We start from the raw sequence: 25,446 nt of genomic DNA, 5'->3' as shown, positions 1-25,446 counted from the left end.
TAATGAATGAAAATATAAATGCATATTAACACTTTGAATTTAATAAATATATATGATAAAGTAGAAGATAATATTATATAAAAGAATTAGCTATGAAAATTGCAAAGTTTAGAAAATTGGAGACTATTCAAATAAAATTAGAAAAATTAATAAATATTTTTGAAAAGTAACATATAACCCTTAAAAATGTGTAAAAAACATTTTTGGTTTTGATAAATTCATTTTTACTGGAAATAATACTAAAATTCTTGAAATTTGTTTCGAGTGTATTATTGAGAGTATTTTTGATATATTGATACGAATATAAAATATAAATATGTACAAAATAAGGTCATGTTTCTCTTAATGGTTTTACAACCTAATTTATATTTTTTATTGTACTTACACCCAACCTAATAATTTAAAAAAAAATTATATTTTAAAGAAAGAGAGAGAATAGAGTTTTAAAACATGGTGACACAGATTGAAAGAATATCCTTTATATTAATGTATAAATATAAGCATATTAATAGGGATTTGGCCTAGTGATAATGAGGAGTTTAAGTATCCACTCGATCCCTCGTTCGAAATCCTTTGAAGTCACCGGAGCGCCTTTGACGTGATTACTCGTTTCGTACGCCGCAGGGAATTCACGGAGTTTCGAGGATTAATCGAGCGAAGTCCGGACACCTCGAGTTAGAAAAAAAATTTATTTTTTTAAACCACAAGCCTAGTCATCCGTTAACGATAATTCATTGCTTTTTGACATCATAATGTTATGAGTTTATTGTGTAGTAGGAAATTCTAGTATAGTCGATGGCTCCCTTACAATATTGAAACTAAAAAATGCTATTATATCTTTCCCCCGAAAGAGAGAGTACGGATTCGCTTCGTTATTTCACAATAAGTATTTATTTATTTTATCAATCATGAATCAACCGTTAAGAGTTCATACGAACACAAGATATAATCGTAACATATTCATTATTACATGAATAATACAAGGCCCATCGCCAGATTTGCAGAGTAGTTGAAATACTACTGGCAATGCTCTCCGCAAATCGCATGCTACCGAACTCGCGCCCGATCCCTCTGGAGCTGTCGGTACCGCCAAAATCAACAATTTCTACACCATGATATACTCTCGCTAGTCATTTCCGAGCCATCCTCTCAAGTCTCAACAATCCACCACGTCATACTCTTAACTGCCCTTTTCTGTATGGGCACGTGGCAATGCCACGTCGGGGGGCATCGCCTTCAAGAAGCCTCCACGTGGCAGGGCGGCAGGTTAAAGACAAATTACCGTACGGTAAACAAGGGATGTCTGGTCAGAGACCGAAGCCACCACGAAACTCGGAAGGCAACTCTCCAATGTCCAAGTAGAAAGAGAAGCTCGGTTTGTTCGTTTTTTCATCTCATTTCCCTCTTCCCCTCCCTCCAACAGATCCTTACCCAAAAGGGCGAATCCCCATTCCCCATCTCGTTTAAAACGAAAAAATTTCCAGATCCAGAGTTCCCTCAAAGTTGCAATTTTTGGCCTCTGTTCCTTTTTCATCTGCTCTAACCCTTCGAGAAAGAAAAAAAAAAAAGAGCAAATTATCTGAACAGTGATTGCGACATTTTTGACTTCGTGGGGTCTGCCAGCCTTATCTTGTTTGGTTGAAGATATTGAAAGCAAGAGCGCAGCTTCTAGACTGCCTTCCTTCACGGATTGATCTTTCTTTAATCGCTTCGTCTTCGTCTTTGGAGATCTTGCACGGATTTCATGGGGAGCTTCTGAGTTCTTGACTGACCCGACGACCGCTCTGCTTTTAAAATCGCCATCGAAGGGTCTGCCTTCCCTGCCCTTGCCTGCCCTCGTCTGCAATTTCATCCGCTCGAAGCTCGTTCTCAGTTATGGTGATGAAGGTGGCACTCGGCAGTTTTCACGCCAAACAGCCCTCCACCCGCTATCCCTCCTCGTTTGCTCGAACCAGTGGAAGTGATAAACGTCCTGGTTCTGCCTGTAGGTTTGCCCGCCGATCGCCTCCTCTCACGTACTGTGTATTCAGAAACCGTTCCTCGAACCGGTTGGATAGGTTCTCGGGCTGCGACCTATTCCAGGATTCCGAGTCGGTTCTTGCGTTGGATGGGTCCAGCTATGACGGTGATGGCATCCGGGACATTTCTTCGAGACCTCGGTTTATATCGGGGCTGCCCTGTTCGCGGTCAGAGTTCCTGTCCCCTGCCATGCTCGGTATCAGGCCTGACCCGCCGGACTGGCCTGAGAGGACTGAGGTTGCTAGGATTAGCATTGAACAGAGAGCCAACCGGGTCGAGATCCCATTGTCTATCAGGATAATAAAGATGAAGCAGCGTCAGATGGAAATGGGGTTGATTCTGATCGATGAGGCGGTGGAGAGCACTAACTGCTCGGTGAGGAGGGCATTTTCGTCGGTCGTGCTCATCATTCGGGAGCTCCAGATGTATGCGGCGCAGATGATGGAGAGAGGCCTCGATGGTGATGAGTTGAAGGAGATTGTAGGGAATGTCCAGAGAGAAATCAATGCTTCCCTTGTTTGGCTCTTTAGGCAGTTCTTCTGTCAGACCCCGACTCTCATGGTCTACGTGATGATCCTCTTAGCGAATTTCAGCATATACTCGATGGTCGGTAACTCAGCCATTGCAGCGCCGATGGTTGGTTTGTTTGAGACCATCACAGAGGACAAGGATCAGGAAGAGAGTCCCGGTTTCATCCTGAGGGAAGAATCATCGGTCTATACGGTAGACAGTGAGCAGGTGAGTTTGAGTGGTGAGGAGGAAGTTCTTTGGAGGGGGATTTTGGAGGACGTTGGGAAGATGAGGGGCGAGGTTCTTGATGAGGAGACAGTGCGAGGATTCATCGCGCCGGTGACAGTGCAAGTCGACCAGGAAGAACATGAGGAACATCTTAGGACTGACCTCTTGTACCAAATGAACTTGTCTCAAGATCCCGAGAACCCGCTTCTGCTATGTAACTACGCCCAATTCCTCACCCACATTTTCCACAGCTACGACAGGTGAGTCTTCTGTTCGAAGTAATGCTGTGTCACTCATTCTGTGTTTCTCGGGTTTTCCTTCTCCTGTCTTCTTTGCTGAAGCTCACTCCGGATTTTGCTTTTCTCAGGGCTGAGGAATGCTTCAAGAGGGCTACGCAGTTGAAGCAGCCCGATGCCGAAGCACTGAGTCAGTACGCAGATTTCTTGTACATAGTAAGGAAAGACATGTGGGGAGCAGAGGAAAGGTATCAGCAAGCAATAACTATGGAACCGAACAATCCCTTCTATGCGTCCAAATACGCAAGCTTCCTGTGGAGCACGGGCGGGGAAGAAACCTGCTTCCCGATAGACCCGACCGATGACTCGTTAAGTGCAACAAAGCTATCCTCGACAGATGAATATTCATAGTTTATCCCAGAGTTTTTGTCAGGGAAAAAGGTCCCTTCAATTTCCTTTCTGGTTCTTGTGGTACCTTTTTGCCACAGCGTTCAGTTTTGTAAGACAGCTTAGAGCTAGGCAAATGTTGCCTATGCCTTTTGTCTTAGCAGGTGTAAATTCCGATGTGTGCAACAGAAAGTCTCATTTCCGTCGAATATCAAATGCTTCGGGTACTAATTGATTACCTTACTCTGTTAGCTCAAGATAATCCCAGGAAATGGATATATTGCACTACCTTCTCAAGTTTCTTCTCAGTCAGGGGTAAAAGTGGAATTCAGACCTTCATAACAAACTGGTAATACATGTGAACCGTGATGCTATCGAAGAAATCAATAGCAGCAAATATCATGGCGATAGGTCCTCCTATCACACTTTCTACTTGCTCATTCGAACCACAACTAATTTCTACTTGATTCCAAACTCGAAGAAACGTAAAATACAAAAATCAACCAGCAGAAGAGTTCTCATGCTTCCATGAATTTAGTATCAACAATTAATCACCATAAGAACTCCTGGACTAAGTTCAATCGACTCAAGCTTGTTCTTTCTACTGTAGTCAATTTTTGCTAGAGGTGTTAAGAGGGCATCAAAATGCTGTCACAATCAAGAAACCGTAGAATTGAAGATAAACGTTACAAGGCAATATTACAGTAACTCATGCTAGGGACATTACTGTAGCTCCACCTAGGAGGCATTACAAAGCTAGCCAGCTTCTATGACAAGGCTAATGTAATCATGTAGAACTGTGGCATTGTACAAACTGACCGAGTGGCGTAACCCACACGAAATGGATGTTTCTGGAAGAAGCCGAAATCAAGTGCGCCAGTTGCAGATTTTCTCAGAACTCACCAGAACCAGATATACCGACTATCGACAGCCTTCATTGTTGAGTGCACCAGCGGCATCTTTCCAAATTCAGCCGCGAATCTGTTCATGCATTGAGTTCGTTTCTCAGTGTGGCCTCCCAAACTACTGATTCCGGTTGAACCAATCTCGAATATTTTGCCTGCAGCAACAAGATTTTTAGCACGTCAAAGTTAACTTAGGCAATCCAGATGTTAGATTTACTGCGAGATTATGACTTGCCTTTGACCCATATTGCAGGAGCATCAGTAGCATTTGCTACGAGGAAAGACATCGCAATATCTTCACAATTCCTGGAAAACCAGACAAAGACATGCTTCTAAGATACACAGACAGAGACACGGACAGAGAGAGAGCTTAATGAAGATATATGTTTGTCTAGTAGAGGAGAAACCTGTTTCTAGTCACATATTCCCTGATAGATGCTGGCATCTCATATGTGTACATATTGAGATACTTCTTGTGAAAGAAGGCTGCCTTCGAAAGCACCATACTGTAAGTACCCGTCCACCAGACAGACCACCATCCGCCATAAATGTAGTAATCTCTATTACCGCTCTGCCAAAACAAAAAAGGAAAAAGTATTGAAAATTCATGAGAAATTCAATTAATTGGAGTAATCATACTCGATAATAACAGTTTACTTTAAGCTACTAATTGTATAGGTAACTTATAGCAGACAAACACAAAATTAACTGTACAGCAAGACCATGGTCACAAATATACAACCTTGTTACAAACAAATATGAGGATAGGTATGATATATTCAGCATATAAGTAGAATATTTTTACAAAGATTGCTTTGAATAATATCAAGAAAGTGAATGGTCTATATAACCCAAAGAGGGGGAAAAAGAAAAGGAAGAAGTGAGTCACATCATTCCATATTCATCTAACGAGCAAACTCAGATGAATATCTTTCTTTATGAGAAACAGAGTTGAGTAAAGATTTGCATGTGTACATACAGATGATTGGCACAAATAATATACAACTTCTCTATTACCGTTAAAACTATTGAAAGATGAGAATGAACAATATAAGCAAAACTGAAATGTCAAATGACTACATTGAAGTGCTTCCTGTAAGAATGTGCAAGGAACTACGGGAAGATAATTGCATACCTCTTGATCAAGCCAATGGATTCGAGGTACATAGCCAACCATTGCATCTGGTGCAGTTCGCCAGACATGAAAAGCAAATTCCACTGAGGAGCAGCGAAATATGACATCATCGTCAATGGAGAAAACAGCATCTGACCTCAAATCAGCAATGGGCTTGAATCTGTTATTCAAACTGTCTTCCTTATTGATATCAAATTTCAATTCAACAGATCGGCCATCTTTAGAATTTGACTTAATCACATGATTCAGATACTTCTTGAGAGAATCTGATGGAGGATCAGGTTCACTCCACACGATATGTATAGAATCGAGCCCCTGGCATTTAGAATAGTGAGATATAGACTGCTTCAGAAGATCGTTTCTCTTCCATGTGTTGATCAAGATAGTGTAACCTTTCCTGAGGACCCAACACGCAGCACATTAAGACAGTCTTAGAAATGATAGCTTCAATCAATCAATAGGATATGGGAAAAATAATACACCTCCGATCATTGCCCACGACAATGATTTGGACAATCTTACATGGTGAGCTAACTGATTCTCCCTCACATCTTAATCGAGAATTATTAAGATAAATGGACAAAACATAATGCAAATGTATGCAAATGAGCAAACGCAGCCAGACAGAGCAGAAATGAAGCAGCTCAACGCCGCTTAATAAGGGAAATGCAGCTCAATCAATGAGAAATATTTAGTAAATTTTGAGGACCGAACAATTCACGAACGCCAAGAATTCGACAACTTCCTAACAAATGTCAGCAGTCATCCAGATAAGATGACATTTCCTAACTAATGCTTCCTTTCTGTGCATGAAGTCCGCGATACTATCTGAATCTGTTTCTCCCATAGTACAGATAATCTCTCATAAGCTCCTTTTCTTCCTACTCATTCCTTCTGGACAAGCAATAGAAAAATTCATCCGCCGACAGAATAAGACAGAGATGTTCGTTACACAACATTGCACGGCCTCAACGAAGGCAGGCAGCGCCATAACTAATTTGATGTGATATATCGGTTGCTAGTTTTGAGTATGGCTCAAGCAGAAGAACGTTAAAACAGGACAAACGATAACTAAATGCTCATTATTCCCATTCAAATGCCAGAGGAAGACATGGAAAAGGCAAATAACCAGGCAGAGTGCTGATTCGAAACTTTCCACATATAGATTCTAACCGAGATTAATCAGCAAAACTTCCAAAAAAAGGGCCAGCAAATCACGCCTGGAAGAATCGATCTAACAAAAAGAGAAAGCTGTGGAATCGCACTGACCGGGAACCAGAGAAGCGGTCATCAGCTGCGAAATCGCTGAACCTGAGGAAGGAAGCGGCGAAGCTGGTGAGGAGGACGAGCATGAATCCGATGCAGCAGAAGAGGAGGATCCTGATCTTCACGGATCCGGCGGATGTGATCACGAACTGCTTGCATCTCTGCCCCGTCCTGCGGTTCCAGCTGAACAAGTTCCCCCTCATCTCACTCGCCCCTCGCCGTCGACGAACTCACCGTCTCGCATCCAAAGACATGGAAGAAGAAGAAGAAGAAGAAGAAGAACAGCAGCAGCAACTAACCGCCGCCCTCGGCCCTGCCTTCACTGAGCCGCCTCGGTCCAGAGGATGGAATCCGCAGCCTATCCTTTCACAGTTCTCCTCTCCCCGCTTCCTTGACTCTTCTTCGCAATCGTCACTGCCGCGCGCAGAGAGAGCGGGAGAGAGATATCAAAGTGAAGGGCTCTGATTCACTTTGAAGTCTGCCTGAAATTCGTCGACAAACCATGAATGTCCTAACGACTTCTTCTTCTTCTTCTTCGATGAGATCATAAGCAAGATGGTAGGGAGAGGGGAGAAGGGCTGAGCAAAGATTTTCAGTTTTTCTTTTTGCCCCCTGTTTCTCGTAAAGTGAACTTTTGGTCCTCAGTGTTTCTCTGATTTCGTCCTAATTCGTTCGCCCCCCCTGCATTCTTACCCTCGGTATTGTTCCTCTTGTTCCAACTGATCCAACTGTCGATATTTCCAATTTTCCATAAACTTGTTGGTTTTCGAGGTGGATCATGATCCAACTCAACTAGATTTTCTGTAACAATTATAATTATTAAAAAATATATAAATATGTGATAATATATATATGTATATATATATGTGTGAAAATAGATGGTAAATTTATAATTAAAAATTTGAGTATGAAAATGATTAGGAAAAAGTATGAATAAAAAATTATTATTAAATAAAGAAAATTTTAAAATAATAATGATTGTAGTGTTGAATTTGAAGAAAAATAAATTTGAGTTGGGTAAATATAACTTTTTTATTTGAAACCAAACAAAGCACACAAAACTAAACTTAACTTAACTTTGGTTTTTCTCCCAATTTAATAACATAATTATTACTTTTTTATCAATTTCTTCAAATTTTCTCTCACATTTTTTCTATTTATTAGTATAATTAATTTTTTAGTTCTAAATTTTCTCAACTATTCAATACTTTTCCTCAGTTTCAATTTTTTTCCTCAATTTAAAATACAGTTATTGCTTTTTCATCTTCTTTTTCAAATTCTATCGTATGTTTTTCTCAACTATTTTTGTTTTCATCTTTTTAAATCAAATTAAATCATACTTAACTTAGTTACTAAGCGCTATGAAGATCTCTTGAAACTAGTTTGAATTTTTTTCGATTAGATTTATGAATCCAATAAAGGAAAAACAAAAATATTAAAGGAACAAAATGGAAATACAAAATTTTTTGATTGTTAGTGAAGTGTTTGGTCAACCCATCCTACCTTTCTCCAACTACTTTACATTTAAGTCCACAAAATCAACTCGATTAAATAGGTCGGAAAACAGAATATTCCTATCTCTAGTTAAAAGGTAAGGGTAAGTGATGAAAGAAAAACCATTTTGAGATCATTATAACCGCCCCCTTATAAGATTTAATCTTGTTTATTTAATTTGTCCGTTTTGTTTCGAGTGGTAATCATGTGAAGTGAGATTTTGAAGTGTTATTTAAAGGAAAAATAAACAAAGGGTTAATGTGTAGAGAAAATATAAACTTTGTCACCTTTTCTTAAATTTAGTCACGAATTTTTTTTTGATATATAAAATTATGGATTATGATTTTCTTTTCACATATATTAACCACGACATTTTTCAGTCAAAATTGCTAACATGGTGCATTAACAGCGCTTATGTTGCAAATGATGACACTCCACGCATGCAGAATAATATGAAATAATAAAACATAAATTTAAAAATAAAGACAATCTTGATCAAAGAAGGGTATGACGCTGGGCCCTCCTAGATTGGGAGGTGGGATAATCTCGATGGAGGTCACTAGGTGCAGTCTAAGCCCGTTTACTACCTTTGTTTGGGGTGGGTGATCCGCGTGGGCACACCCACCCCTTCTTGGATGAAGACTTTTATTTTGTTTTTTAATTTTCTTTGTTTTTTAATTTATTTATATGATTTTGTGACGTGGTCCCCACCGTTTGTCACCCAAGTATCGATTTACTTCCACATTAATAAATTGGATGGAAAATGGGACGAATGACACACATGGAACTAAGTCTATAATTTTATTTGTCAAAACATAAGTTTTATGACCAAAAAAAAAAAGAAGAAAAGAGAGTAAAGTTCATGATTTTGTGTGTTGTTAACCAAAAGAAAACCATAGAGAGAGATATTTTGTGGCGGCTCAAAATATTGAATGGTCCCAAGTTAAATTTCCCAGAAAATGGGCCACTTTATGGGCTCAGCATTGTCAATCACATAATGGGCTTAATTATCCAACTGTTTTTGTTCAAGTTCAGGTCCATTAAAATGGGCTGATAAAACGATTTTCACATTTCGGCGGCTAAATTTCGAGCCCGGAGACGGGGCATTCGGCCTCCAACGCTTGCAATCGTGCCCAAAAACCATGGGTACGAACCACCAAGTTGGATGGGTATTTGAAGTAGTTTTTTTTTTTTGGGTTAAATCTATGGACAAACTTGTCATAATAATGAAGTTTGTGATCCACTTTAGTACTTTTGTTTTTGTTTTTTTTTTCCCCTAACTCGAGGTGTTGGGGTTTCACCCCCATAAATCTCAGGGGCTCATGAATGTCTCGCAATGCACAGAGCATGTAATCATATGAAAGGCGTTTCGGTAGCTTCAAGGAGTTTCGAACTCGAAATCGCATAAATACATGGGGTTATTCTTGACCACTATACGAAGTTTCTTGGGGTTACACTCTAGCACCGTTACTTAGGGTTGAATGAGTGATTTTTTTTAACCCATTAAGGTTATGGTGACAAGTTCAAATTCTAAGATTTTTTTCCTTTCATCGAAAGAAAAAAAAAATGCATGTGATCCACTTGGCATTTATGAAAACTCATATATCGATCCATTTAAACTATGCGTGATTCAAGATGGAGGCGTAGAATCCTTGGGAGGGGAAGAATATAAAGCATAACTCAAGAGGTTTGACGCCACGAAAATCCAAAATGGGATTTTTTTCTCAATACTTGAGTAATGCACCGAACTCACTTACTACCTAACAGGATCGCATAGGAGTGATCTTTGGTATTAAATATTTATAATACATTTGAATTGCGGGTCCTGAAGGAATGGATTACGAAAGATCATGATATAAATTTGTATTGTAAATTTCCACAACCCACTCTCCGTAACTTCTCTCGACCCGCGATCTAAAGTTCTAAACGAGCGGCTAATTATATCGATAGTATAGGTCCAATCCATCGCTTCCTATTCAGCCAGCGCAACGCATAATGTGTTCATCTGATGTCGCAATGTTTTCACGGTGGGTGCGCTTAACACGATCAGGTCGACACAAACCGTCAACCTATCGTACTGCCGAAAAAGTGGAATTTGGAGCAGAAATAATGCTCGTGGAATGCATTAGATTTTGATGGGGGACTTGCAATCAGTTAATTGAACCAGGCCAAAGACAATTATGAAATCGTTGATCAGTTGCAACATCCAAATTCCAATCAAATTCCTTGAAGAAGACCACGTTCTGAGTCCCGCATTATTAATCGACATGGGCGGTGGCCTGACCTGTGTCACTTTTACAAGTCCTCCCTACGTGTGTGGCTGCGGTTTAGCCACCTAATCTGGGCCCTACTCGGCTGTCGCATCCTCCAAACTTATATGGGCCACTCAAAATTCACCGGCCCACTGATCGGCACATCACGAGGTGGACCCCCTCTTACTCCAATTTACCTCCTTTTTCCTTTTCATTTTTCAAGTAATCACGAAATAAGATCACACCTGTCGTCTCATGAAGTTAACATAATGAAATATAATTTTGATTTTCAAGCGAGAGTTTACGCTGCTGTTATATATCCTTTATTATTGTAGCATCAGTTTTAGTTCATCGTAAAATATTCTCAGTGAATTTTGAATATTTTCATTACAGGTGAAATTTATTTCACATGGGCACGGTTTATCAATCGCATTGCATGACGTTGTGGTTTTTTTAATTTCAATTTATTGATCATTAAATAATATTAAGTCAAGTAACTATAATTCTTTGGTATTTATCGAACAAGAAATGCCTAAAGAATTTTTTTCCCTTTTAATTGGGAAGACCGGGTTTAAGTAATCATATTATGCGTGTATTATCGGGAAGACCGTCGGATCCTGTGGAAATTTTCTTTCTGATTTACATAAAATGTATATTAGTAATAAGGGATAGTAAAAACATAACCATAAGGGACTGAAAGTTCAACGGATAGAAATCATGCAGAGGTTAAGCAACTGAATAAGTGTTATTGCACTCAATTTTTTTCGGTTGATATTCAAAATTCTAGCGGATCTTGATAAATTCAGTTCGAATTGGATCGATCTATTAAGAGATAAAAATTTTCCAATAAATATTTTTTTCATTCATAAAAGTTAAATTCAAGATCTTGATTAAAGAAGATAAATGTCGAACCGCTTGAATAAATTTTTGTTGATTACTGCACTCAATTTTATTTTTGGATCCATTAACATCTTTACCTAAAATTAACAAATAGAATGCAAACATTGCGCCGAAACTTATATTCTTCTCTTGCATTCTTTTTTCGAAAAAAGGGAAACTTTTGTAATGTTCTAGGTGAGTAATCTAGCCTGTCTAAACATATTTTCGACGTATGATTAAGAAGATAATGTTGTTTTGGCATAATCATGGTCACGCTCTTAATATGATAATGTCCCCATAGCCAATCATAGAAAAAAAAGGACAAAAAAATGATTGGTCGGTTGGAACATTAGGAAATAAAAATTTTAGTTTGACCAAATATAAATTGATTTAAATTGTTCGGCGCTTATTTCGTTTAAGTAATATCTCTAATTTGAATCATTATAAATGTAAAAAATTCACTTGGTGATAATTTTATCTTTTAGTGAACTGACTTGGTTCGATTAAATTAATCAGTATCCAATTGGATTTTCGAATAAAAAGATTTAGATAGAAAAAATTTTAGTTTAGACAAACACCGGGCCCACCACTCTCATCCACTACTCTCCCCCCTCCCTAGCCCACTGGCCTTATAAAACCCATCAGCCTCTCCTTCCCTCCGTCATCAACGATCAGACGGTCCATAATCAACACCGATACAGAGAGAGAATCAGAGAGAGTAGAGTTACATTGAAATGGAGGGAAAGGAGGAGGACGTTCGACTTGGGGCCAACAAGTTCTCGGAAAGGCAGCCGATCGGGACGGCGGCGCAGAGCCAGTATGAGTCCAAGGACTACCAGGAGCCGCCCCCCGCACCGCTCTTCGAGCCCGGGGAGCTCGGGTCATGGTCCTTCTATAGGGCGGGGATCGCCGAGTTCATAGCCACTTTCCTCTTCCTATACGTGACGGTGTTGACCGTGATGGGCGTCGTCAAGTCCCCCACCAAGTGCGGGACCGTCGGGATCCAGGGCATCGCCTGGGCCTTCGGCGGCATGATCTTCGCCCTCGTCTACTGCACGGCCGGCATCTCAGGTTCGATATAAGCCGAGTGACAACGACGCTACCGGTATCCGACCTGAATCTAAACTAAACTGTGGTTTAACTAAATGTCGGGGTCTGTTATGCAGGGGGGCACATAAACCCGGCGGTGACGTTCGGGCTGTTCTTGGGGAGGAAGCTGTCGCTGACGAGGGCAGTGTTCTACATGGTGATGCAGTGCCTCGGTGCTATCTGTGGAGCGGGAGTCGTCAAGGGCTTCATGGGAGACAGCCAATACGAGCTTCTGGGCGGCGGAGCCAACTCGGTCAATGCCGGCTACACCAAAGGCGATGGCCTTGGAGCCGAGATCATGGGGACCTTCATCCTCGTCTACACAGTCTTCTCTGCCACCGATGCCAAGCGTAGTGCCAGGGACTCTCACGTCCCGGTAAGTAGTTCGATCTTATATGATTCGATCTCGTATGGTCATTATCACACGTTACATATCCTAATCAAATGTGTTATTTGAACGGATTAGATTTTGGCCCCTCTGCCAATCGGGTTCGCAGTGTTCTTGGTGCATCTGGCCACCATCCCGATAACCGGAACCGGCATCAACCCTGCCAGGAGTCTCGGTGCAGCAATCATCTACAACAAGGCCCACGCTTGGCATGACCACGTGAGTATCGATCTGATTGATTCTAGCTTCTTTAACTTCCGATCATGTTAATTATCAGATTAATTCCTTCTAACAAACTTTATTTGGTAAATGCAGTGGATATTCTGGGTAGGTCCATTCATTGGAGCCGCGCTTGCTGCCCTATACCACGTGGTTGTGATCAGGGCAATTCCCTTCAAGTCCAAGTAATCGGTACATCGTGCTGTGCATTGCAACGACCATCGAGCAATTTCCAAATTTTCGCTTTTCTTTTTAAATTTCGTCATAAATATGTACCTTAAGAGTGGGAGTGTTTTTTTTTTTTTTTTTGCCTTTCAAATTAAGTCGCTCTCTTTAATTTTAGTCCAAGAGAGCGCTTGTGATGGTGTGCTTCTGCCTGGTATATGCCTAAGTAAAGAAGAAGATGTAAGGCTGGTGTAAGTTGTAGACTGTCATCTTCTGCTTGAACTATGCAAATGGAAAAGTATAAAATAATACCGACCAAAATTGCCTTATTCTCCCCGTGGCTCTGAATTTTTGAGTTTTGACGTGACATTTTGTCCATATATAAATAATTATATGCATATATATATATATATATATTTATGTAAACATATCACGATCACGAGTCACGTTTTTATCAAGAATTAAGAGATTTTAAATTCGATCATTGTTCATAAGATAATATCTGTTTATGATCCTTTCATGTAGCTGAGAAAAATTCAACACAATCTCTTAAGTGATAGCTATAGAGAATTATGTGCCCAGTACCGCTCTATGCATGCCTTTTTGAACAAAGAAGAACTATATATTGATATGTGACTAAAGTAAAGGCGATAACAGCAATGAACTAGCTAGGTGGAGAGATTGCCGTGCCCATCAGACCTATGCTCGCGTGAGTCGGGACATTAAGGCGGGTCCGAAACCTGAGAGGAGAGAGCTACTTCAGCGAAAATAAAATTCTTTTTCCCATTCAAGGTCAATCTATTGTATATGTATTTTAACGTTAAGAATACTTCACACATGATTCATGAAGTTGTCGAATCTGAAAACACATTATTAGAGGGGGACAATTCCATGCTGGCCTCTGTACTTAAAAATAGTGATATATTGCATTTATCATCATTCAGGCCCTGGCCTCTCATGCACTAATTGGGCCGGAAATCGTGCTCGTTAATTGAAACCCAAAACCTAATTAAGTACAATTCAGCATGGCCTCAACCCCAAAAGTACCAAAGACCTCAAATCGGTCTAGGACCTTGCTAGCAACTACAACTTCATTTTGAATTAGACCCCTCGAGCAAACCATTCAATCATAATGTACAAATATGAATGGTCACACTCGAGGTAACATGATTCTCGGCCCTATTTGGCAAGCAATGAGGGGATAGGAGAACTATTATACTTTACCAAAGTTTTCATTTCTGCCAATAGGCATGTCCTACGTACTACACGGGAAAAAGGGCTTGGGAAGACCATTTTCTCTCGACGCTTTGCCAAACGTCGGCTGAAATATGCAAGATTAGGGTCTATGACAACTTCAAAAAAAAAAAAAACACATTTGTTTGAGGTTAGCTTTTTCCCGACCTTTTAAAAAACATTGGGAAAGAAAGTTGCGAAAGGTACTCTTGTCCCGACTCCTTGGGAAAGCGTCGCCATAGATAGAGTTTTTACGGACCTTTTACTAAACGCTGGGAAAAGAAGTCGCTGGAGGTCCTCATGTCCCAGCCCCTGGACATAGCGTTGCCAAAGGTTAGGTAAAAGGTTAGGTAACCTTTGGCGACTTCTTGTGAAAGGTCCTCCTATCCCGATATCTAAAGAAAGTGTCAACTACGTCTAAAGTAAAGCTTTTGCCACCCTAACTGCTAACATCGCCTTAACTGTACTTCTGGCGACTTTTCTAAATATCGGAGAAAGGCAGTAGAATTAAATTTGTTGCATGTCACTGACAACAAGTTGACAATTAGTTATCAGTTCACGTTCATCATATAATTTGTGGAGACTAAAGGGTTGGAAAATAATGTTTTCAAAACACCCAAAAAGTCAACGAGTTGTCACCTTGTTGACTTATTAAGATGGATCGAAGGGGGCCTCCACGGGCTGGTCCAGCTCGTCATTTTTTCCTTCTCCTATGGACCTATTAAAGTTAGTTGCTTCCCCCCTCAACTGAAATCTTTCCTAAAGCTCTCTCACAGTCGAAGCTCTCTCACCTTTCTTCTTTCTTCCTCTATCGTCGTCTCCCCTCAGAGGTTTGCTTCACAGTCATAGCTCGTTTGTTCGAAAGTCCGCCAAAGAGGAAGCTCTCACCCATTTGCGCGTGACCTTCCAAAAAATGAAGGTCCGGGCTATGTTATGTTTCCATCCTATTGTCCCCCCCATTCATATGTTTTTTTGTTAATTTAAGTTTCAGAATAGCGACATCTATGGTTCATCTTACCAAAGACGAGGCTGAATTAGTCCTAATTAATGTCTGAGCGAATTTAGGGTTCATGTTGTCAAATTTACGGAAAATTTGTGGCTGAGTTTAAAGCAATAATTTGTGAATTTACAGTTCATGTCGTCCTATAAAATTAATAGAGCAACAATACGTGATTTAGGGCGAATTCATGTTATCAAAATTTGAGGCTGAGCTTAGAGCATTCATTCGTGAATTTAGGGCGAATTTAGGGTTCATGTTGTCCTATACAATATTTATTCCTCACTGTGGTTATATTTATAGTTGGTAAAGTTTCTTTGTTTTTCTGCGAATTGAATTTTGATCAATACTTAATTCCTTCTTTTAATAGGGTTTGATATTACAGTATGACCCAAAGACGAACCCTAAGGGGGACATGCTTGACTTCAGCGATTGAGGCTTTGACAGGCTCGAATGTGTCAAGGGATGTGGCAGTTGATGATTGCGAAACTCGACCTCCGGATACCCCATTGGAATCAATGGAAGAAGTACCTCCAATCTTGACCGGTACGTAGCATTCTTCAATTTATAGTTATTATAAATATACACATATAAATATATATATTCGCATACAATTGCATATGCTTCTTATTGTTGTACAGAGCCGAGCGTGAGAAGACAAGAAAGAACTAGTGTGGCAGATATTTGGAATCTCCCACCAGGTGAACGTATAATTATTGAAACCGAAGAGTATGGCCAACCTGTTGATAAGGAGGCTTCCTTGTTGTTCAGAGTTTCTGGGACAATAGGTCGGTCAGGAAATATGTGCCCTTTGGATATCATACGTCGGGGAAAAGTTCCAAACCATGCGAAGGACAACATTTTGAAGACAGAACATGTAATGTCGGAGCATACGATTTCTTCGTTATGGACAACATAATGTCCGTGCTTCATATAGACATTTGAATTAATTAACATTCTTTTATGCAGGAGAAATTTGACTTTCAACAGCGTATGGAAGACAAAGAGATCTTGAAGCATGTCACAAGATATCGGAAGGACTGGAGGAACCCGATTAAAGGCAGAGATATATGACCCTTTGGACGAAAAAGAATATCCAATTGAATAAATAGAAAAACAGGTCCCTGAAGGTGATTTTGAAGAACGATGGAAGAATTGGTGGAGTATTGACGTACTCCAGAGGTCGTGGTATGTACATTTATATGTGGTTGGAACAATTGTCAACTGTGAAGCCCAAACTATATAATGGTATAATGTTTTACGGTTAATTTGTTAACATAGGAAATCAAAAGCTGGGAAGATTTCAAGGAAAAAGATTCGGTTTCTACACACCGCGAGGTTTACGAGTTTTACTGCTTGTGTGGGAAAATTTATAAGGCATCCAATTCTTCATTCAATGAGTTAAAAATATACCTCCATACTTACTAATATTTTATTTGATTTCTTCAATTTTCATAGAAAATTGATAAGGGTCGAGCTCCTTTTGAACACCAGCATAAGCGCACTGATGATTCATTAATCAATGAGGATGCTGCACAAATCCTTGTACGTATTGATTGCAGTAATCATTTTGTTTCATTACTGCTATACATGATTATTTAATTGATAATTTTAGGATCGAGCAAAAGAAGGGTTGAGAGGATCATGTCTCTGCAACAGAAACTGATAGTGTGATGGTTGATCAAGTTATTGTGAAAAATGAGGTGTTCACCGAAGTCTTCGAGCGGGACAAGTATGGAAGGGTAACGGGATACAGACATAGGATGACGCAATCAAGTTTGCGTGGTGCTTCCTCGAGGCAAACAGGCCCAACCCTTGAAAGAGTGCTCGAAGAGGTTCAGGAACAACATATGTGGCAAACTGAAGCAATTCGAGCTGAACAAGCACATCATGGAGAAGAAATTCGAGCTGAACAAGCATGTTGGGAAGAAGCATTTAGAGCCGAACGATGAGCTCATGTAGCCGCTCTAGAACAAAAATTACATGAGGAGGCGGAGGCTCGAATAGCAGATAAATGTTATTGAACTAGGGAGTAAATAGGAGATATAAAGGCTAGAACACTGCGTAAGTTAAATGTTACTGTTTTTTGTTTAGTTTTGCAGTCTCTGTTAGTTGAAAATGATTTTAACATCCTTGAGAACTTGTTGATGCTTGACAGCTGTCAACTTGTACTGGTGTCTACTCTCAACAAGCTTGGAGGCGCAAGTTTGAACGACGCAACCCAATAAGTACTAAGATTGTTGTATGAGTATGAGTGATTTTTTTCATAATGTGTTTCAACTTTAGTGTTGTTGGGGATTGTTGGTACCCATTGCGTTGTTGTTGAACTTGCGACATTGGCCTTTATTGAACCTGTAACGTTAGGATTGATGAATTTTGTTGGGATAATACTTTTGCCCAAGTCATTTAAGTTGTTGGTTTGCATTTATGTGATGTAATTCTCGAGGTTATGTGTATTTGTCTATTGCGTTTATGTGTACTTGTCAGTTTAAAATAAATACGTGCCATTGTAATTTGACAACAAGCTCAATTTGTTGTCAAAGAGGGCCAAAATTTTTTATGGCCTATCAATCAATCTGGGCCGACGAGTCTCAAAATCGTCAGTTAAGCTGGTCTAAGCTAGCTTCCAAAAGTGTCGGCCTAGGACATGGCTGTGTCAACGCCTTCAAATGAGTCGCTATTATGAAAGCTAGGCTAACTACAGGAATGTCCGCTCAACCTAATCAGTATTGACACGTACATAAGTCGGTTGAGACAAGGTCATGTCGATGCCTTGAGGGGTCGTCACCGATTAGGCTTGCTCGACGCCAAGATGGTCCGGCCTAGGTTATTCAGGACCAATGCTAAGATGGGACGTCCTAGGTGATTCTGTGCTGATGCCAAGATGGGTCAGCCTAGCCTGACTAGAAACAACCATTGGCATAGGTCAATAAAGTCAAGTTTGGGCGACCCAAATTAACATCGCCTTAGGCAGACCGAGCCCGACTAATGTAAACTGATGCTTCTAAATCATCGCCTTTGCCGACGGTTTCTGGAAAGCATTGGTGGTCCCATGCCAACTAAACTTGTGGCAACCATTTCCAATTGTGTCGAGGAAAAGCGTCACTAACCTTTTCCCTACACCTGGAAGGGTCGCCCAAGGTCCTTGTAGGAAACGTCACCCTAGGCCTTCTTTCCTCCAGTCTTTATCGAATGAGCTACATGATGTGCCATGTAGTACCGGGGGCCAGCACCGGCTATCAACCTAGTCCTAGGCAACAAAAGAAAATCGAGGACAGTTGCAAATCGACTTAAAAAAAGATATTTTGAATAGTTGAAATCTCGAAATAAACCTTTAATATTTTAACCATGAGGCATACAAGTGTTTTGACTCGTCTCGTATATAAAAGATCATGCAGTACTTGGTAAATTTGTAATTTTCTACTTATCTTTTTAAGTGTGGAATAATAACTTTAGTAGAACTAAATTGAAATATAGATAAGTTCGATTCCCACAATATGGCCAACAAGAATAGGGAAACTAGGGGAAACCATCGAAAACAACATGTGCAATAATTTCTGCAAATTAATTTGGAACTAATTAAAGTGAGATCGTTGATTATTGGGGTGAGATTCCCCCCCTAATTCCAGCTTTTGCAGGGTTAATGCTGGGCAGCCCCACCTTATGATTGGGGCAATGTGAGGCGTTAATTAATTGATGAATGAATTGGGCAGTAGTGGGGTGTGCTGTGTCTTCTGTCACTTATCTCATCAATCGCATTAATTAAGCAATTAATATCTCTAAGCTTTGGTTTGCTTTTCCTTTATTGTACTTTATTTATCATTAACAAATAGATTAAATTGAAAATTTGATGAGATGGGGACCTTTTCAAACGACAAAGGTTGCGAAGGACAAGTCTCGAAAGTGAAGTGAAGTGAAAAGCAAAGATCTAATTTTGACGGGTTTTAGGGGGCCGCCTAGATTTCACGCGTGCCCTATTTCCAGTTGTTCACGCACTCTTCTCGAATTAATCTCCAATCTCCACCCATATCATATAAATTATACAACATACATACATACATATATATATATATACACACACACTTTTGGTTCGTGAGACTTATCTTTTACTTCGTGTATGTCAAATAAAAAATGCTAAATTCTTCAAAATTATATGCTTATTAATAATGATTCTGAATATTTATATATATTATAAATAATTCTTGGAAGATACTCATAATCAATGTCATTGCGAATAAAATTTTATATTAGGGGAATTTTTAAGTTAATTATTAAGAGGATATAGCAAAACTCATGTCAATCACTCAAAAATTCCACTCAATTCCATATAAATTAATCCACAATTAACTTCTTTCATTAGCAGCTAGTCTTTCACGCACTTCAGATACATGCCCAAATATTCTAGTAGCGTAATGATCGTGTTTGGTTTCAATAAATGGAAATGACGTACACTATAATTTGTATATATAGTTTAATACGTTATAGTCGTTAAATCTCTCTAGCTATAATGTTTTCTTTATCAGGCCAGCATAGATCCCACGGTATCAATTGTAAAGATGTAAAGCAAACCAAGACTTGCCTTTCGATGTACATGTTCATACCATGTCATGCTACGTATATATTAGTTAGGGGGACCCCATGAATTGTGATAAGCTTATATGCTCATTTCAAATTAATCTTAATTACATGCATGTTTTTGTCCTTCTCTTCGTTTGTGCACGGAAAGAGATTTATATGTTGGCGTGAGTGGACAATTAGATAAGACAGCAATAAAGCGACGCTGGCACTTTCTGCCAAGCTCCTCTCCTCTTCTCAACCCCAATTAATCTTAATTAATCCTTTTACCAAAACCCCAAATTAGCGACTCATGCATAATTTTTTATCCAGTTATAAGAGAGCTCATGAATCTAGTACATTGAAATAGAAATCCTAAATATCTAATAAAGAACACATGTAGTCTCACTGGGTGTTGAATCTAAAACTTATTGATCACCAAATGAGAGATATGTCACTATATTAACCTCTCTTGATGCGACTCATGCATAATTAGTCAATAATTTCTACTCTAAATGAGCAAATTTTACATTTTCTTTAATTAATAGAATCGCAGGGTGCACTTAATTTGTTAGTTGAGCTAATATCTACTCAAATATCAGTTTCCCTTGACCACGAAAATATTTCGAATGAATTTTGAACCTTCACATTACAAATAAAATTTACTAATGGTTGCTGGGCAATTTTTGCAGTGTACCGCGCCTCGTTTTCAAAAGTTTCATGCTTTTGGGTTTGCATTGAGCTGCAAAATATGCATATAAAACATATAAAGTTGGGAGACTTCTAGGAGTCAGCTGATTAGCAGAGGTGGCAAAGGTCGACCAATTCATGCACGTACCATAAAACTGATCAAAAACATTCTCGGGAATTGAACAATTAATTTGGATTTGATAATTGTCTTGTCTACTGTGACCTATAAAAATATATACAAAGCAAAATGGAACTCTTTATATGCCACGTAAGGCTAATAGCTTATTATAATGAATAAGACAGTGGAACGAGATGCTCGTCCTTTTCCTTTCGGTCTAAATTGTGGAAGTGAGAACTGACAAGAATTTAATAAATAGAGAAGAAACACTTCCGATTGATAATAGATGATCGTGACTCATTTACTCTGATATGCAAATTTGAATCCAAATTTGCACATTATATCCCATGAGAGCAGCTAAAGCCTTTTAATTTTACCCGACTTTTCATTAGAAACATCGATATGTTTTCACAATATTTTTCCTACTGATCAGAGTCTTTTGGAAAAATATATTTCTTGGGAGAAATTTGAAAGGAATTATATAAGTTTACTTTTCTCTTATTTGGAAGGTCAATGGACTTTGACTAATTTATATTTCGAATTAGGTTGATTCACTTAGAATAATATCTTTCTAACATGAATATTTTCATTTACAAAACTCGAATACAAAACCTTATGTAAAGGAAAGAGGTGCCTATTCCTTCAAACCAATTCACATTTTTTGGAGTTTATGTTTTAGTCATGAGAAAACCGTTCCCAGAGAATTTGAAATTAACTTATAAACTTAGGTTTAGTCCAAATTATATCGAAATAAATATTCGAAAATTAAGGTTGTCCAATGTAATGGGCGAAGGCTTCAATTTTGAATCTCTTTGACTTCAACAATCTCGTAATATGTTTCTGTAATCTCAGTAAAGTTGATGTAATTTGTCCTTTTACTTGTCAATGTTCGTCTGTTTCTATATTTTCCTTCCGAAGAGGAATATTTGCACTTTAGTAATTCTAATTATTTTATGGTTCTTGCAATATACGTTGGATTTAAATTTTGTCAGCATTTGTAAACCGAATTTCAAGTCGTTTCATTTATAAATAAAATATATACATATATGTATATATATATATATATATATTCCACCATAGTATAAGGCTGATATCCTCCCTAATTACTTATTAGCACTTGAAACATTTATCACGCAATTCTATTGAAGTGATATAACTAAAACCCTTGCAATAATTCAGAAAATAAAACTAATTCACTTCCCCCAGAAACTGATGAAAATTCCGTTACAAATTAACCGTGGAAAATTTCCAAGGTAAATTTTCCCTCAGGAGTAGCGAATTTTGTTGTAGTATATTGATCATACTGATTTAGAGATGCATAGGGTTTCTTCAACTCATCTTATAGCCGTTTAAAAATTAATCAAATAAACATAAATTAGGCTTTTCTTTATTATAATTTCAAAGTAGAAGACAAAAACAGACACAAAATTAATAGAATTATACATATATACACATGAAGTTAGGAGACTAGAGTCACACACATGACAAAAAGAAAAGCCAAGTTGCCTACCTTTTGGTTGGTCATGAGAGGTCTCTCCTATGATATACACTTCAAAAAAATAAAAATAAATTAAACACATATATATTTTTTTGCCAGGAAAGTTTAAATATATTGTTTCATTGGTGGCTTTTAGTATAATTGTCTTCTTCTTTATGTTTCCACACCCTTAAAAGAAGGTTTAAGAGCAAAATTATTTGACTGAACTGTAGTGGGTGGTCAACCCACTTGCCTAAGTGAGTATCTATGTCAGTATTCAGTGCGATCACAACCGTCCAATTTAGATCAGACAATGTGAACTTTGACTTTCAGCCCCCATCCACCACTAATCTCCCCTGCTGCCACGCCACACCAAGTCTCTCACATTATAATACTTACATGACACTGACACGATACATATGTGACGATACAGATGTGCACGCACATGTATATGTATAAACTTTGAGCTATTCTTCTTGATCTTGATTCACACAGCAACTAATTTAATTAGAAACCCTAGTCTGGCTTTCTCTCATGTCCTGATCCCGTTTAATTTGGGGCTTTCTATAATATTATTTCTTATTTCTTTTGATTTCTCTTGTATTAAGAAACTGCTCTTATGACTCTGTAGTTCGACAGTAGTCGATCTTCATGGGGTATGCAAGTATGCACGTCTAGAAGTTAACGATAGTTGATTGGTATAGTATCAAGAAAATAACGTGAATATATATCTATATATATATGTCACAACTGTTTTATTACTTGTTCCAAGGGCATATTATTTGACACTAGTATTTATTACCTTCACAATTCATATGAGGTATATATTTCAATATGTATTAAGAGTGAGTTTGTTGGTTGAATTTATGTTGATCAAGGTGCATCTGAATGCCGCGTAATAGCTAAACCGATCCCTCCAAAACCGATGCAGTAGAGAGTTTCGTAGTATTTATAATAACAAATAGACTAGCCCGACATATGAATATGCAAACATACACACATAAATTATGCACACAAAATGCAATAGGTATGCTGCAACTTTACTGAAAAACACAAAACCCTATCTCTCTCAATATATATATATTGCATATTGATCAGTTCCAAGATATGGAACATTTTAACATGGGAGTTCGATTATACTATATTTTAATGTAAATAGTATATAAGAATGAGAGACTAATTTATTCATAATTGGAAGAACTTACATCTTGTCTGCTCGCAGACCAAAACTTTGAATGGTGGCAGCTTTTGCGCATGTCTCTCTTTATCTTCCCCCATGCACAAAAAATCAGGCCCCAAAAACATAAAAAAATATAAAAAAATATAAAACACCATAATTTTATAATTAGGCCAAACGATCGAATCCATATATCAGTCTCACACACACACACACATTCCCTAAATTCAAAGCCTAGACTCTACACATACATACATACATATATATAAAATTAGGGTTTGATGCTGATATTCTAAAACTTCAATCCCTAATTCAATACAAACAAAAACTAGCGACCAAGAAACACCAAAGTTCACATAAATATATATAATTTATTCATCTCAACCATATTATATATATGCACACGCTTAGTGCTCTCCTTTTAGCTCAGAAGGAAACTTCAGAGATCAGTACTAAGAAAACCACATAGTCACTTCCATGGAAGAAGGGTTGTCAGGACGCTTTTACATTAAAGCTGCAGGTGGGGTTCGCGGTAGTGGGGGTGGCGGAGGTGGGACCAAGTGTGGCCGCTGGAACCCGACCACCGAGCAGGTTAAAGTCCTGACTGATCTGTTCAGGGCGGGGTTGCGGACTCCGAGCACTGACCAGATTCAGAAGATCTCGTCCCAGTTGAGCTTCTATGGCAAGATCGAGAGCAAGAATGTCTTTTACTGGTTTCAGAACCACAAGGCCAGGGAGAGGCAGAAGCGCCGGAAAGTCTCAGTCGATGAGAAAGACGTGAATATACGCCGTGAGGAAAAAATCCCCCAACCAAAATGTACTTTTTTTTTGTTCCCTTTCGCTTGACGTATATTCAGTTCAGCCTTTTATCTCATGTTGTGATCTTCGATTTCATCATTTACATGTATTTTGCCCTAGCTAACTACTCTGCTCTTCTTCCATTTCTTCATCAGATTTTGCTGAAGTAACTAACCATGTGGTTGAGCCAGCTGCTGACAGGGTGATCCAAACCCTTCAGCTCTTCCCCATCACCTCCTTTGATGAACCCGAACCAGCCGAGAAGCTTAGGTTGCGCGTAGGCGAGTGCAGGGAGTTTGCTCACACTTTTGTGTCCGACATAGATCACCCACCGCTGGATCTGAGATTAAGCTTCTTCTAGATATATCGCGTTCATCATGACATTGCTGGACAACACCTGCCATGTCCTTTCATCTCTAGACGAAATAAAGGTTGTTCCACACCTATCTGACTAGGGTGAGCAAGGAAAATGCACCACATATTGCGCAGGCTCATAAACACTGATGCCGGTTGATGTCATTTATGATCATCTCAAACCGACTTCTCAAGGGCAGTTTCCTTGCTCAATCTCTGGTAGTTAAACTAATATTACCAAGTCAATGTTCGTGAAATGGCCGAGCTGAAAGTGTTTGCATTCAGACTATGGTAATGTTAATTTCCTATAATATTACAAGTGATGATTTTAATATATGTAAAGTTGTGGGACATTCTCCTCTGCATGCTCATGAAGTCTTTTGTTGTTATCCTCTCCGAACTTACCCTGTTGGATGTTTTGATACACACACACACACACACACATGTTTATGGGGAAAATCATATATCAGTGCCTGGGAATATGGGGAGTTCTACCATATATATAATACTTTCAACTCGTTTATCTTGAAGTCCATGAAGATACTGTTAAGAAATGTGTTATGGTCTTCTTTGGGTCTGCAGCTTTCCTTCCCCCGGTCTTTGAATTTCATGCACCTCTCTTACAGCCTAATAATATAACATGGTCTGAAGCTGGACGCGTTTCTGCTGTACCTTCAGCTTTTTTTTTTTTAAAGTACGTTGCGCGCGGATCAATTGCGTAGGTGTGTCGACAATAAGTTAATGGAAGCCGAGTACCATATACCGTTCATTAAGTATGAGACTTTCAGAGGGCAGTTAGCTTGAAGAGAGCACGCCTGCCTCCTGTCTTAGAAAATGATAGCTCAAATAGTCCTGCGTGTAACCCGTGACTTTAGA

At 38.9% G+C, this 25,446-nt stretch overlaps 5 protein-coding genes across 7 annotated transcripts; 4 read left to right on the top strand and 1 right to left on the bottom strand.

Annotated features, from left to right (window-relative positions):
• Window positions 1–1,408: 1,408 nt before the first annotated feature.
• LOC116195679 lies at window positions 1,409–3,631 on the top strand. Its single transcript, XM_031524976.1, has 2 exons — window positions 1,409–3,017; window positions 3,125–3,631. The coding sequence occupies exons 1-2, from the start codon at window positions 1,876–1,878 to the stop codon at window positions 3,402–3,404; spliced, it is 1,422 nt and encodes a 473-aa protein (XP_031380836.1). The 5' UTR covers window positions 1,409–1,875; the 3' UTR covers window positions 3,405–3,631.
• Window positions 3,632–3,893: 262 nt separating this feature from the next.
• Window positions 3,894–7,236, bottom strand: LOC116195680 (glycosyltransferase family 64 protein C4). The gene is made up of 5 exons (XM_031524977.1): window positions 6,690–7,236; window positions 5,421–5,817; window positions 4,693–4,856; window positions 4,521–4,591; window positions 3,894–4,440 (listed from the first exon to the last, which is right to left on the bottom strand). The coding sequence occupies exons 1-5, from the start codon at window positions 6,887–6,889 to the stop codon at window positions 4,280–4,282; spliced, it is 993 nt and encodes a 330-aa protein (XP_031380837.1). The 5' UTR covers window positions 6,890–7,236; the 3' UTR covers window positions 3,894–4,279.
• Window positions 7,237–11,966: 4,730 nt separating this feature from the next.
• LOC116197028 (probable aquaporin PIP1-4) lies at window positions 11,967–13,504 on the top strand. Its single transcript, XM_031527033.1, has 4 exons — window positions 11,967–12,382; window positions 12,478–12,776; window positions 12,867–13,007; window positions 13,104–13,504. The coding sequence occupies exons 1-4, from the start codon at window positions 12,046–12,048 to the stop codon at window positions 13,194–13,196; spliced, it is 870 nt and encodes a 289-aa protein (XP_031382893.1). The 5' UTR covers window positions 11,967–12,045; the 3' UTR covers window positions 13,197–13,504.
• A 1,682-nt stretch (window positions 13,505–15,186) lies between these two features.
• LOC116197029 lies at window positions 15,187–17,813 on the top strand. Of its 3 annotated transcripts, XR_004154970.1 has the most exons (6): window positions 15,187–15,324; window positions 15,773–15,948; window positions 16,044–16,279; window positions 16,372–16,590; window positions 16,684–17,466; window positions 17,561–17,813. XR_004154970.1 is itself a non-coding variant. In XM_031527034.1 (4 exons), the coding sequence occupies exons 2-4, from the start codon at window positions 15,789–15,791 to the stop codon at window positions 16,474–16,476; spliced, it is 501 nt and encodes a 166-aa protein (XP_031382894.1). In that variant the 5' UTR covers window positions 15,187–15,324; window positions 15,773–15,788; the 3' UTR covers window positions 16,477–17,546. The 3 variants fall into 3 exon arrangements, 1 of the variants encoding a protein (XP_031382894.1); XR_004154969.1 differs by having other exon boundaries at window positions 16,372–17,466; XM_031527034.1 differs by lacking the exon at window positions 17,561–17,813 and having other exon boundaries at window positions 16,372–17,546.
• A 6,035-nt stretch (window positions 17,814–23,848) lies between these two features.
• On the top strand, window positions 23,849–25,109 carry LOC116197290 (WUSCHEL-related homeobox 7-like). Its single transcript, XM_031527384.1, has 2 exons — window positions 23,849–24,235; window positions 24,372–25,109. The coding sequence occupies exons 1-2, from the start codon at window positions 23,896–23,898 to the stop codon at window positions 24,575–24,577; spliced, it is 546 nt and encodes a 181-aa protein (XP_031383244.1). The 5' UTR covers window positions 23,849–23,895; the 3' UTR covers window positions 24,578–25,109.
• Window positions 25,110–25,446: the final 337 nt, after the last annotated feature.

Source organism: Punica granatum, chromosome 2 (assembly GCF_007655135.1).
Source record: "Punica granatum isolate Tunisia-2019 chromosome 2, ASM765513v2, whole genome shotgun sequence".
NCBI lineage: Eukaryota > Viridiplantae > Streptophyta > Magnoliopsida > Myrtales > Lythraceae > Punica > Punica granatum.
This window is presented reverse-complemented; position numbering and strand designations above follow the sequence as displayed.